Source organism: Anopheles darlingi, chromosome 2 (genome assembly GCF_943734745.1).
Source record: "Anopheles darlingi chromosome 2, idAnoDarlMG_H_01, whole genome shotgun sequence".
Taxonomy (NCBI): domain Eukaryota; kingdom Metazoa; phylum Arthropoda; class Insecta; order Diptera; family Culicidae; genus Anopheles; species Anopheles darlingi.
In genome coordinates this window covers 22,801,343-22,815,552 of record NC_064874.1, presented here as the reverse complement: position 1 = coordinate 22,815,552, position 14,210 = coordinate 22,801,343, and the positions used below count along the sequence as shown (strand labels likewise).

Genomic DNA, 14,210 nt, shown 5'->3' with positions numbered 1-14,210 from the left:
TATGATGATGTGCTTTGCGTGTCAGTGAAGTGTACCCGCGCATGGGTCCGTGTGTATAAACATGTAAAATAGCCTCTATTTGGTTTTCCTGATACCACGCATTCCGCATGCAAACCATTCGTTATACCACGTATTATCATTCGTTCCCAATTCATCCTCACCTCCGCACCGCTTCGTCACCCTTCACTCCTCACTTCCACACTGCCGTACAAAAATACGTTACCCTTGTTTAAAAAAGTTTTGTAAACGATTAAAAGTGTTCATCAACGTGTTATGGATTATGGATACAAATGCAATGCAACCAACCGCGTTAGACTATGATGGGGTAACAGTAGAAAAAGACAGTTACAAAAACCTACGACAACGAATCGTGTTTTATCGCCCCTTATCACCCCTCTATTCTTGTCCTGACCTGGCGCTTGCACACACACACACCCCACGATGCAGCCCCTGGTCTGATCCGGGGAGGATGCACTGCAAAAACCGAAAATCGGGATGCGAATCCGGTTCCCCGGATGTAGCTGATGAACTGGTGACGAAATGGCTAAAAATGTACGTTACGTTGTGTGTCCATTCCCCCTTTCCTCCCACCAGAAAGAACTCCATCACCATTCCGGCCCGCTTCATCATCATCTTTATGATCAGCGTCATCGTTATCATCAGCATCTTGATGGGATGGGGGGATGTGCTTAAAGTTATCTAATATTTATTCCCCTTTTTTCATCTATTCGTTCGCGCGTTCGCGCCACCTACTGTTCTCAAATGCTGATCTGATCAATGTTATGCTCGGTAATGGTGTTTTATTTTTTTGTTTGTTTTGTTTTCCTTTTTCACATGATGCACACACAAGCCACCAGGAGGGAGGGAGGGGAGAGCGAAAGGGAGGCGGTGGTGGTGATGGCGGTGGTGGTGATGGCGGTGGTGGTGGACCGTTCCTAAAAATAATGATCAAAACGGAACCGCGCGCGTTGGCGGGGGAGGTTCCGCCATTTTTTTCCGCTCACCAAAAACCCACCAATTTGGTTCTACCAAGGACTTATTTGTATTTTTATTCCATTTTGCGTTTTGCATTGTTTGCTTTTTGTCCATTTTTGTTTCGTTTTTTGTTTTGCGCGCGCGCCCACATCTTGTTCTTCTTGTTCGCTTCTCCGAAGCTTCTCCGCGCTTTTCGCTGGCTTTGTTCCAGTGTTATCTTTCCCACCCACCATGCTATCTCTCATTTTCTCTCTCTCTCTCTTACTCTCTGTTACTGCCGCTTTTGTGGTAATTTTGTCGTATTGTGAAACCTCAGTGTTATCGTCGTTGTGTGGTACATGTTGTTCCTAACCTGGATGTTGACAAATGCTTAATGTGAAAAGCGAGGGATGCATGCTGATGCTGTGAGAGGGAGGTTGAAGAAGAAGGAGGGGTTGCTGTTGTTGGTAGGTATCTCTTGCCGGTTGCCCTCGCGGTTACCGGTCCGGACATATTGCGGGAATTGCTATTCGCGAAGAACCGCTGCCTCTGCACCCCTTCTGTCTCTCTGTCTCTCTTTGTCTCTCTCTCTCTTTTTTACTCTCAAGCAGGATGATATAAACTGGAACGAAGAGCGAATAGAATTATGCTCGCTAGGTGAGCGAAGATGGTCGTAAAATGATGCAAAAAATAGGACAGCATTTCCCTCCTTCACGTCCCACTCTGGGGAAGATACTTCTCCTCAAAAAAAAACTCCGAAAACCCCCGAAAACGGCCACACATTTTGACGGTGTTGGGGGTCACCTTTACGCTTCAGCTGAAGAAGCTCCTCCGCAGATGAATTGCATAAATGTCAAGGAAAAGTCTCGAGAACATTCGAGCTTAAAGCATCGAACAGCTTCCTTGGCGCTGGAAGGGGGTGACCGGAAGGGAACCGCGGTGCCAAAGGAAACGATTGGAAATTGAAATTCAACCCCGAGGGCACAGCCCAGAAGCTCGGAAGCTCGGAAGCTCCGGGATTCCAATTTTCCAACATCGGAGGAACCTTCCTTTGTCCCTTGCCCCCGTCTTGCAACGGATCCCTCGCGCGCGCACCGATCATTCATCTTCCATCTCACCAAAAACCCCGAAGGTAAGTGGAATGAGAGGAGGTGTCCTTGTGAAGGGGAGGGTGTAATACGTTACGTGCGATACTGATTTGTCAGCACGGCAAAAGCATGCCACAGTGTCTGCGTCGTCATCTTGCTGCCATCGCGGCTCGCAAGCGAAAATGAAAACAATCTCGTCGGTGTCGTCAGCTGGCGCAATGATTGAATTCATTTTGCAATCATGCTGCACCGCGACACCGCTATCTAGGGTAGTGATGTTGCTGCTATTGCTGCTACTGCTCCATGGCATCATTAGGCCCATGGTTCAAGATTGGTTTCTTGTTCAACGACGACACAGTCTCTATTGCTAGTAGTTCTTTTAGAGGGAAGCAAAGTTTCGCCCTGACTTATAAAGCACGTAAATCATTCAAAATCAAAGTCAAATACACACACTACACACAGAGCAGACCAAAGCGTCTCCCCCGCGAGTGCGTTGTGCGTAGAAAAACGCAATACCCCAAACAGAGTCCCCTCCCCCCCGGAGGGAATTCGATTTCCTCTAAGCTTATTTAATTAAGCTATTAACTCGCGCGCACAAATCTCTGGCCAAATTTCAGCGATCGATGAGCGGACCATCCAGGACGAGAGCAGAGGAGCCAGAGGGCTTCCAATGACACCACCAAACGAACGAACGAACGCTCTACTTTCGACACTACTTTTCGCCGTTCAGCGGTGGTTTCCGTTCGCGTGCTTCACCGCAGCTTCACTTGCGGTTTCACCGACCATGGGGGGGGAGAAGGGGCAGCAAAACTTTATCCTCAAGGCGAGCTCGTGCACAGGGCACGAAAATCAATATCGGGATCACAAATGTCTTACGTGCCGTGCTCCGTGATGGAACGGAAGGTGGTGACCGTCGTTGCCGCAAACGCGAACGAACAACTTTCACTCTTTTGCCGTCTGTCCGGTGGCCGTTTTGGGGGGCAAGAAAGGAAGGGAGTGAGTTTCGTACGTTGCTCTTTCGATTCTTCGGGCGACCTCGGGCGACCAGTCCTTTGGTCAGAAGCAGAAAACGCGGGAAAAAGGGAAGCAATAGAAGGGCGCACGGTCACGTTTATCCTATTTTTGCCGGTAACCCACGGTACGAGAAGCTCGTCTGTTGATCGTCCCGGTTGGCCCCGGTGGCTTCAGCACGGAGCACGAAGCTGCCTTCCAAGATTAGTGGTCCGGATAGTTACTGCTGCTGTTGGTGCTGGATAGCAAGTGTTCGGCCACCATCACCCGAGATCCGGGAGATGGGAACAGTGGAAAGGGAGACGAAAAGTTCGTTAATGGCAGTGCGGGCGAACGCGAGGAGATCAATTGTATTTTCTCCCGGGTCGATTGAAATCGGATTTACCGACAATCCAGACACAAATGCTCGCCCAAGAGTGGTGGTGATGGTGGCGAAGTTGAACCCGTGATAGTCGCTAGCGATCAGCGATTATTTTCGATCGAAGCGCAAGCAGCGGATAAGCCTCGATGTGGTGCTCTGTTGAGCGTATTCCAAGGACTCAGGAGCATTATCGCACAACGTCCAATTCATCCAACGAACGCAAAGCATCGATCGAACGAAGAGATTAATTTCCGGCGATAAGCTTGAATAGACTAATTTCAACCAAACAAAACTCCCGGAGGACAGCAAATTAGCTCGCGAACGTCGTCATACGCCAATACGCTCCTAGCGCTGGCACAAAATGGTGGCAGGATGCGTGGAATGCAATGCTGCTATGTAGAGAGCTCCTGGTATTGCACCTGGAACTAATTGTCTCAAACGAAACGCGCACAAAACCCGTTAGCTCGCCTTATCATTCACACACACACACACACACACACACACACACACGCGCGCGCCCCCACATACCTCTAGGATTTCCGCTCCAGCGACCGGGGAAACGGAGTGCTTCAGGCGCCTTGAAGGATGTTCTCCTTCGTCACGTGCCCGGTGCCCGGTGCGTTCGACTGCAGCAGATCCAGCGGTGGCTGCAGGATCAACGGCGATGTAATCACCTGTATCGGTCTGCCCAGGCCCAGTTCCCAGATGGCCACACGGCATGCACAGCAACGCATGGCCGGATGAGGAAGAGGAGTGGGAATGGAGAGAGAGTGCAAATCGAGAGAAAAAAAATGGACGAAACAAAACGGACGTTTCGGATTCGCATTAGTTCACTATCAGGACACGGACTCGCACACACACACACACACGCACACACACGCTCGTTGCATTCATTCCGCTTTCATTTAACGCTTCATTTGTTTCCCCCGGGAGGAGGACGACAGAAACAACGAAAACGGAATGAAAAGTAATGAAAGATCGCGAATCGCGGAACAGGAACAGGAAAAATCACGGGAAATTCAAAACCTCGTGTGATTACAGCTTCGTGTGAGCATCGGTGCGCTTTTCCGGAAAGGGGGAGAGGGGGGGGATTGAAACTACTCTGAGCACCACTGGGCCTCTGAGCATGGCGTTGGAGTCCCACTTTTCACATCGGAACCATCGAACGGAATAGATGAATTCCGATTCCGATATGCGATTTTGGGGCCCGGGCTTCCATTGTGGCCACCCACCGATTGAATAGCTCACAACGAGCTTATCCGGGAGCCGGGAAATGGGTGCCGGAAAATGGGTGCCGGAAAGTGGGTGCCGGAAAGTGGGCGCCAGAATAATCATAACTTTTTCCCGATCTCCCGGTCCGGTCACGGAGGGGGCGGAATTCTAATTGAGCTCGGTAGTTTGTATAGCTCACCAGAGAGAGAGAGAGAGAGCAGCACAAACATACATACATCATTCGATGATGCAGAATGGGGGGGAGAAGCATAAAAAGTAATATGACTCACGTATGATGATGATGATGGTTTTAAAACAATCCAAACACACACACACATAGACACACACACAAGACTTACTCTCCGATCGGTTGTGCCGTCCGGGAACCGTGCAGGGCTTGGGCGGTCCGGGCGCGCGCAATCAGCGTCATCACGGTGCGCTTCGTGGGGTTCATCGTAGACCGTGGTCCACCGAGCAGTGGCCGCTTGCGAGCTACAGATAGATGCAAAAACAAAAAAGAGAACGTAACGTAAATCGATCGTTCTGCAGCAGCAGTAGCAGCTAACCGGTTAAAGCTTTTCATTGTGCGCATTGCAAATGGCGCCACATGAACAGGAAACGGGCAAACGGAACGGGAGCGGAAATATTAAACAAAAACGGAGCTTTCGCGTGTGTTTTAACTCGACCAAACCAAAGCAAAAGAAAAACCGGAACGGAAAACGGGGAAGAAAAGCGGAAAAATTAAACGGAAACAAAGTTGGTGCGGCTGCTGCTATTCCCAGCTGACTCGTTCTCGTGAAAGGAGGCAAAACCCCCCGGAGTTCTCCTTCTCCTCGGCATTGAGTGTCAGCCCAACCAGGCACCCAAATTAAAAGTAAAAAAAAAAAAAAAGATAGTGGATAAGAACATAACATAAGCGTGGAGCGCTCTTTTGCTTAAGGGGGGGCTTCGGTATTTTATTTTATTTATTCGCATTTACTTTTTATATTTTTTTATGAGTTCTTATCCTTTCAAGATTATTGTGTAAAATTTTGGGATCAATCGAAGCAAAACTGACAAAGATATGGATTTTTGAAAATCCGCCTATCATACAAGGTTCAATACATCTCGCAATTTTGAATAGCGTTTCCCAAAACCTATGTTTTCAAAGTCGGTGCCCATCGTAGCATAAAAACTACTGGACCGATCGATTTGAAATTTTGAACACTTAATTTTTATACTATTTGCCAGGTAGCCTCGTCGAGATTTTGTTAAAATTGTTGATACTTTTTTTTTAAATAATATTTTTAATTATGTAAAGTGTCGTTTTTACGACAATATTGAAAAAAGCAGCACTTTTTCAACTTCAAAAATCTGCCAAAAATCGAAAAATGGGAAATTTAACAAAAAGTCAACGGGGCTACCGGGATAAAATCATAATCTAACAAAATAATATTCATTTGAATGTTTCTGATGACCCAGCATGTGGCTACGATGGGCACCGCAAAAAGTACATTTTTGCAAACTAGTCTTTCAAGATTGAATGCCAAGAACGTAGTTTTGAATAAATCTTCCCCAAAATAGAACCATTCTTGAAAAGTTGTAGTTTAACATGACATTCACTTGAAAAAACTAAGTTGAATGGTTTCTGCACTAAAAATCGTCAAAAATAAGCCTTTTTTGGACCCGAAATAACCAAAGCCCCCCTTAACAGAACAGAAGACTGCGAAGTGGCGCAACCCTGTGTTAATGGGAGGCCCTGGTTTTGCGGTCGCTTTCCGGGCTGTCCGGTGTGTGGTGCAATGCAGGAGCGAAGTAACTTACCTAAGCTAACGGCCTTCACGCCCCGTAACGCTGGGTGCAGGAATGCATTGGCCGACTCGACGAACGCTAGCGTTTGCGCTTCCAGGTCACTCGTAGGTAGGGCTGCTTGTACGGTTGTGGATGTACGTGTGCGTGATTGTAGTGTGTCGGAGAAAAAAAAAACAGAAGAAATGGGCTTGATGAGCGAAATATTTGCAGAAAACATGAAAACATGGTCAATGGCCGGCTTTCCTCGGTTTGGCAGCGGATTTCTGGATACGAACGGAATATCAAAACCACACACAGAGGCGCATGCACACACACACACATGGACGCATGCACAACCATATCACGTTTTGATCATTCTATTGTTTTCCACCATCTGCACCACACCAATGCGGCGGGGGCCAAATGGAATATCGAAATCAAAGCCCGAGTTCGTTCGTTCGTTCATTCCACTTCGTGCAATCCGTCGTGGCCAGGCCGCAGACTGCTGCAGGACCTGTCTGAAGGATTCTGCCCTCCCTCCTCCCTCTCCCTACCCGCCCCCGGGAGCATCGGTGCTTACAGTTTACGAAATGATTTGCCGACGTCATGTTCACATCCATCGGCTGCAGGAGACTGCTCATGTCCGTATCACCTGACAGAAACTGGTTCTGCGTTTGATGTTGGTGTTGCTGCTGCTGCTGCTGCTGCTGCTGTTGCTGATGCTGATGTTGTTGATGCTGTTGCTGCTGATGCTGCTGTTGATGGTGATGGTGATGGTGCTGCTGCTGCTGCTGCTGCTGCCGTTCGAGTGCGTCAAAAAGTCAAGAAAAGAGAGAAAGAGAATGAAACAAACATTCAAACCTCTTCGTGTGGCGGTCCTGGGGGGCCCTGGGGCACTCACCGTTAACGAGTTGGTCACGTGCTGCTGTAGGTCTGATATGGTGGTGCCAACAGTCGCTGCTGTGACCGACTGCTGGGACTGCTGCTGCTGCTGGTGCTGTTGCTGGTGCTGCTGTTGCTGGTGCTGCTGTTGCTGTTGGGGCTGCGTGCCATTGCCGTTGAGGTCCGAGCCGACACCTACCGTGACCGAGGTGTTACTTCCGCCTCCACCGAGGACACCACCACCGTTCTGCACCACGGTACCCCCGGCACCGAGGACACCGTTACCATTGGTGAGCACACCACCACCACCACCTACGCTAGCAGCCGCAGCCGAGTTCGGACCGAGGGACCCATTGGTGGTGCTACCGTTGCTGGCCGTGCTACAACTGCTTCCGCTGCTGCTGATGCTGATACCGTTGGTGCCGAGTCCGTTGCCACAGCCGTTACCATTGAGACCGTTGGTTTCGTGTGCGGTTGTCAGGTTGCTGCTTGCTATGGGTTGCGAAGAGAAAGGAAGACGACCGGAATCGAGCAAAAAAAGGAGTCGAAAAGATAGATAATGAAACACACGAAATGCACCATCATCGTCCGGCAGGCATCTTTTGGTCTTACCATTTTGAGAGTTAAGGGCCTGCATTTCCCACATCTGCTCCTGCCGTATGTCGTCATGATAGTCCTGAAAACGGGAAACCAAAAAACAAGAGCCGAGAAAAGGGGAAAATTAAGGAACTCGATTCACTGTCATGCTCCCGGTAGATTGCATTGGCAAATGGCTCCAAGGCACAGGTCCTGTGTGTGTGTGTGTGTGTGTGTGTGTGTGTTGAAATTAGATCCTCAGCTCGGTGACAGCGTGCATTGAAGTGCGTTCCATTCCGATTAACAATCGAGAACAATCAACAGTCCACTCGCATCCGCATTTGCTTTCGTTATTCTCCGACAAACGAGCTGCCAGCGCAAAAAAAACAAAATCATGAAACTCCCGATCAACCTGACGGCGACCTACACTACACTAGCCTTGATAACCTGAGAAGCTGCAGCCCGCACCGAATGCACCGAAGTCGATCCAACCACTCGGCCAGCCCGACACCCTGTGCACAGCGTTACAAGCTGTGCGCTTCGGTTTGCTGGCCACTTTATGAGCCAATTTGTCTTATCAGGATTCATTTTTCACCAGCAACTCACCGGGAACACACTTTGGGTGAGGACGATAAAAAATGGATTCCAACACTGGCGTGCAGCGCCATGCGCCAGCGCTAGGTTCAAGTGTTTGCATTTTCCTCCCATTTCACGGATGTAGCACTGCACTGTTTCGCCATTTTAACCGTGATAGTCCCAGCAGTGTGCAGCACCAACGACGATAAAGCGTCGCCGACGACGTCGCTTTCCAACAAAGCATACCAGCCACCACAGAACATCATGGCGGACTGGGGTGGCGGGTGGACGCGTGTATATCATCATGCAAATGTCACAAAACACTCTTCGACTGGGTGGGTGAGGGGTGTGATGCACAACTTGTCCTCTTACCCCGCTCTACAGGCGCTATTCGCTATTTATGTTTGTATCATTTTCCGGACTTTTTTTTGTTGTTGTTGGCATGCCTTCTATCACCCAACCCACCCACTCACCCCACCCCACAACTTTGCTCATCTCGTCGGTGTTCTCGGTGTTCCTTTTCTACTTTCTATGAAACATGCAAATGAATTGTACACGTTTTTGTGACAAGTTGCAGCGCTAGATTGCGCCGTTGGTTGGTTGGTTGGTTAGGGAAGTAGCAGCAGCAATGGAGGAGGTTTCCATGAACAGGAACCCGAGGTCCAGATGCATGGGTGGTGTGTGCTTGCGGTTGGTGCATGTAATAGCACGCTTCCTACGCTTTTGCATTTTGAATTTTTCCATTTATCAACCGAAGCCTGGCGCCAGACCGGGCGGTTGTACCGTGGTAAGTGTCACTATCATGCCCGCAGTTACGGCCCCGGACGGTCCTTAGAGGGAACAGCACCTTGCTTTTGCACCAACAGTGCACCAAGACAACCCCCCAGGACGGCCCAAGATGGGGAAGGACCCTTTTTTCCAACAATTCTTTGGTTCTACATTTTGCGGTTGGAATCTTCTCGAGGTGACAAAGGCCTCGCGGAAAAGGCGTGTGTGTGTGCGACCTCGTGGCTTACAAATTTATCGTTTTGAGAGTGCCTCCCATTCACCGTTCAATTACTGCTGAGCATGAGCGCCAAGATAAAGGTGTTCCGTGTCATCATAGCATGTAATACAAGAGGCAGAAGCAGCTGCGCCCATCTCATTGCCCGGGCAGCATTAAGCACTCCACCGGCTTCGTCTGCTTTTGAAAGGAATTGGCACTCGGCAAAAGCTCGGCTCGGTAATCCAATTAGCAGCGCCGAGCTCGCAGGATAGGATGCTCTCGCCATAAATATCCAGCCAGCTGTCAAGTGATTTTTTAATCCCCCCCTGGATCCTTGGATTCCGGCGAGGGGAGGACACACCCGGAGGTAGGTGGTCAGGCCAAGAAGTGATTATTAATTAGCGGACAATTAAAATGATCCTTTCAGCAAACGGTTCTCCTCTGGCCAGCTCGTCGATTTGGTCGTCATTTATTAATGGAGCATTTTGCTCGAGCATCTCGCAAGTGAGAAGTGCCAGACTAGGGTTCGTACGGTGCATCGCCACGGTCCCAGCCGACTTGCTGTGCTGCTCCTGAAGAAATGCTGGCTGGCGATCACAACGAAAGTGATTTTGCAATCCACTCTCGTAGCGCCACTAATCCGATTAGGTCGGAGTGTCGGAGTCTCGTTGGAATGGGTCGCTGGGCATGGATCTAGAGGTTCCATCACTAATGGCGTAAGCTGGTAGCTTCTTCTTTCTTCTTCTACCTTCTTCTACCTTCTTCTTTCACTGGTTTGTTGCAATTCCGGTTTTTCAAAGCTCGGAGTGGGGTAGCGGATCGCAGAGATGCATCCTCCTTTGATCGTACGATGGACGTTGTCACCCGTTTTTCCGCCCTACTGCTGCTGCTGCTACTGCTGCTGGTCTGCTGCAGAGCTCCGGGAATTTGAATTAAATATTCAGTATTGTGTTTGCAGATTACGGAACGGAACGGATTGGAAGGACTAAGCACCAGCTGCCAGCCATTTTTGGACGAAGATTACTTCCGTTCCGTTGGAATGTTTCGTTGGCATTCTGTCGTCCTGGCGATCGTCAAACAAATCAGGATCAAAAGGCACGTGCCGTGGGCGCGTGTTCCCGTTTACTCTCTCTCTCTCTCGCCCATAATGAGGCTGGCAATGATGGAAATTCATTGAAGGAATTTTGCATTTTCAACGGCAAGGGGAGTTTAAATTATCATCCCCCCTCTCTAAAACCGTACAGGAAGAATGGGCGGCAAAAAGTTTTCGTTTGAAAAATGCGCGATTTTCTCGGGCGAGAGGCCAACACTCCAAGTTCCAGGACGGCGGCACAAATGTTTATGAGTAATGAGCGTGGCCAGCGTGCCGTTGGTCGACAAAAGGGCGGTTGGGTTAGGCTGTGTTGGGCTGTTGAAAGTTGTTTTTTTAACGATGTGTAAATGATCATCGAATAATGCTTCTGGGACTAATCGAGCGCTCGCAGAGGCGATGCAAATTAAGTCAAAGGCCCGGTACGGCCAAAGGGCGATTCACTGGAAACTGTTGATCGCTTTAAGTATGTTAGATGAAAGATGGCTTCTCAGCAGTAGCCGGATTTGAGACGATAAAGTTTTATCGCATAATCTTCGAACCATTTACACACCCCAGCGTCAAGTCAATAGGCGCGCTCTAGCTTGTTTGTCCTCATTTCCCAACATTTCGATCTACTTTCCTTTTTGGCGCACCATTTCCTCGTTTTCTTACGACAAACGACGATCCTATGCTGTAGTTGTTACAACTTTTCGCCTCCCCCCAAAAAAAAGCGTCGCATGCGAGGGAGAAACCAAACCAAACTCCGGGTGAATCCTTACGACGACATCCCTCACCAAGGCCGCGACAGATTGACAGTCCGCAGCTCGCAGCACCAAGCTTGCTCGTCGCTCAGCGAGAAGTCATTCGTTTAATATTTAACCAACTTCAAAACGAGACGACAGTACAACGATACTGTCCCTAGCCCCCTCTGGAGCAGCAGCATCTGAACGAGGAGGCCGCGGAGGCCTCTGTTTAATTAACGCGCTGCTCTGCTCCGCTCTGCTGACGTATCGTGCGCCACGAATTCATCGCGCCATGTTTGTTGCCAGCCGAGAAGTGGCCTGGAGAGCGAGCGAGCGAGCAAGCGAGCGAGATTCTCGGAAGGATTAGTGAAGTTGAAAAGTGACGAAACTTTGTCCACATGCCGCCATGACAGAGGTGGTTCCAGCATCCGCTATAGACGCGCTGCTTTGCTGCTCCATTACACCAAATAATTGCGCCGTGACGGTCCACCTCGGCCTCCTCTTCCGTGGTCTGGGTCGAAACTTTCTTGACGTGCACTCGGTCCGGTCCAAATATTCTCACCAACATTCTTGAAATGTTGCGGGGACCACCACTTTAGGTCTAGGACGTCGGGCCGGAAGCATTGATGAATGCTACCACTTTGCGAACTTCCAACAAGGATCGTCACTTTGAGGGTAGTGTCACCAATCGTCATGATTTTATTCAATTTAAAGCACCACTAGACCGGCGTGCGATGGTTCGATGTAATGCAATTCATTTCCATTCGGCATTACATAATTAAAGAGTCGTTCGCTTTTGGTGAACTATGGAGGTGGAAAAACTTTCGATTGCATAATCGGAAGATAGCAATAATGGTCAAAAGGAACAGTCACTATTCAGTCCAACTAAGTGAACCCCGCGTGGTGCGCAGTCTATCATTGTTCCATTAATCATTGCAACCTTATCGTACGCCGGTCTACAAACAAAATGGAAAAGAAGCGAGAAACGCAAACCTTATCAGACTTTGAGGAAGAAAAATTATTCCACATCGACGCGATGTGCACCACGCCACGTCACGCCACGCCTGGGACACTGTTTTCCATTTCCGTCCGAAACAAATAGCGAAACGGAGGCCACGGCCATCGCTATCAGGTTCCGTTTGCGCCGTACTGTCGGTTCAATATCTACCATCTTCAATAATGGCTTCTTGGTTCGGCAAAAAAACAGTGCCTTTGGAAGGGCGCAAGGGGATCTGTTTTGAATAGCGATGGCGAGAAACAGAGTGATAGAGAGAGCGAGAGAGAGAGAGAGAGCGTGCAAAATCAAACGAGGAAACGGAGGACGTTCGTTGTCTTTCGTCCTATCGGTCGGTTGTAGCGCGTTCGAAGCTTTTTTTCTGTCGAAGAACGAGAAGACAACATAATTGGCTGGTGAATGGGAATGTGAGCAGAGGAAGTAGGTTGCGGAAGACGTCGTTGGGAACGTCGTCAGCTTCCGTTACGCTTTGAATTGAAAAGCCTTGAAGGCCGTCGACATCTCGTCTACAAATCGATCGAAGTGCATCGTACGCGCAAGGGCGCCGGTTAGTTAGCTCATTCATACAAAAAGCTTCCTTTTGTGTCGTGCTGTTGCTGCTGCTGCTGCAGGAAACTAGAGAAAGGAATCGTTGAAGTGTGACCCAAAAAAACACTGACACACTTTAAGCTGCTGCAAAGACAAACGATGATTGATCACGGAAGTCACGCGGAAGCACAATTTGCTGATGTAGCAACAATGTCAATGTGCTACAGGTAAAACAGGCTTATTGTCGCCCATTCCGTGGTGTATGCTTTCCTCGGAATCACCAAAGATGGTGATTAATATAACGAAGCGAGAGCATTATCTGGCGCTTTCCGACGCTCGCTCCAAACCGGACACGTTTCTCTCAAGCATCGCGGGGCTGGTAAATCAACACTGGAGCGTCCTTTACTCTACCCTCAAATACGACTTCATCAGATCGGGATCGGATCGGGATACTACCGGAGATAGTGAAGACATTCTTTCGCCCCGAAAAACGCTACAGGAAGTCCTTCAATCACACGCCACGGGACGGTACGGGACGCGGCGCTTGAAGATCTGCTCATTCTCATCCTCTTCCAGGGCTTCGAGAGCACACTCGTCGATAGCTCGTCGGGAATTCCGCCATTTGGCACGTTCCGTTCGTATTGGAATAACACGTGCCATTCCCTGGCGCCCGGGCCCGGTCCGGGACTCCGATTCCGCCCTGGCCTGGGTAGCTGAACGCGGATCGCATTGAATTATCTCAGATCTGGATGGATTGGTACTCCAGCAGTCCGAGGGTTCGCCTTTCGGAACTGCTGCTCGAGCTGCTGGAGAAGAGCCAAAGGAATCTGCCGCCGCCGCAGACGCCACCACCGCCACCACGCTGGCATTCCAATCGTGGACCTTACGGGGCACGATTTGCGTTCCTGAGTTTTCCTGACTTTTCCTGACAGCAAGTGAGAAGAGACAAATGTTTGAGCAGATAGTCCGCCATTCGGGGCGACTAGTTTCGTGGCTTGGCTTGGAGGAGAATAGCCACCACCGCAGAGGACGGACAGGAGGCATGGTTTGCATAATGCTTCTGTAGGTAAATTCATCTGCTTTAGGTAAACATTCCACAGGGAGTCGGATAGATAAGGAGTGCTCTTTAAATAGCTCCGATCCAAAGAGTTTTCCAAAAACTTTTTATCTCCGGTCCTGAAACAAAATTGAAACAAGTTAATTAGACCTCCCGGAGGGGTGGGGTCCGTGTTTTGATTAAACATGCTAACATATTAACGTGACGGACGGGCGTATGATGATGTGGGTTCCAATTATTTGAATATTTTTAACCCAAAAAAACGGTTCTTCGCTGCTGCTGGCCATTTTTGATCTGGGACAACACTAGGGATCCTCCAAAGGCCTGAGCGACCTCTCTAGCTTCTATCCTGCGTCAGGAGGAACAGTGGAATGCAGCAG

General features: G+C 49.4%; 1 protein-coding gene across 5 annotated transcripts in view; it reads right to left on the bottom strand.

Annotated features, from left to right (window-relative positions):
* Nucleotides 1-905: 905 nt before the first annotated feature.
* The window catches only part of LOC125950195 (probable serine/threonine-protein kinase DDB_G0267686), a 51,464-nt gene continuing 38,159 nt past the window's right edge, over nucleotides 906-14,210 (bottom strand). The window contains exons 6-12 of one of the 5 annotated variants that reach the window (XM_049677946.1): nucleotides 7,891-7,954; nucleotides 7,298-7,770; nucleotides 6,977-7,190; nucleotides 6,430-6,531; nucleotides 4,986-5,118; nucleotides 3,943-4,098; nucleotides 906-1,576 (exon numbers count right to left, since the gene is read on the bottom strand). In XM_049677946.1, the coding sequence (XP_049533903.1) occupies nucleotides 3,984-4,098; nucleotides 4,986-5,118; nucleotides 6,430-6,531; nucleotides 6,977-7,190; nucleotides 7,298-7,770; nucleotides 7,891-7,954 (1,101 nt within the window). In that variant the 3' untranslated portion in view covers nucleotides 906-1,576; nucleotides 3,943-3,983. The remainder of the gene's footprint in view (nucleotides 1,577-3,942; nucleotides 4,099-4,985; nucleotides 5,119-6,429; nucleotides 6,532-6,976; nucleotides 7,191-7,297; nucleotides 7,771-7,890; nucleotides 7,955-14,210) is intronic. The other 4 variants (XM_049677947.1, XM_049677948.1, XM_049677949.1 and 1 more) reach the window with 4 other exon arrangements.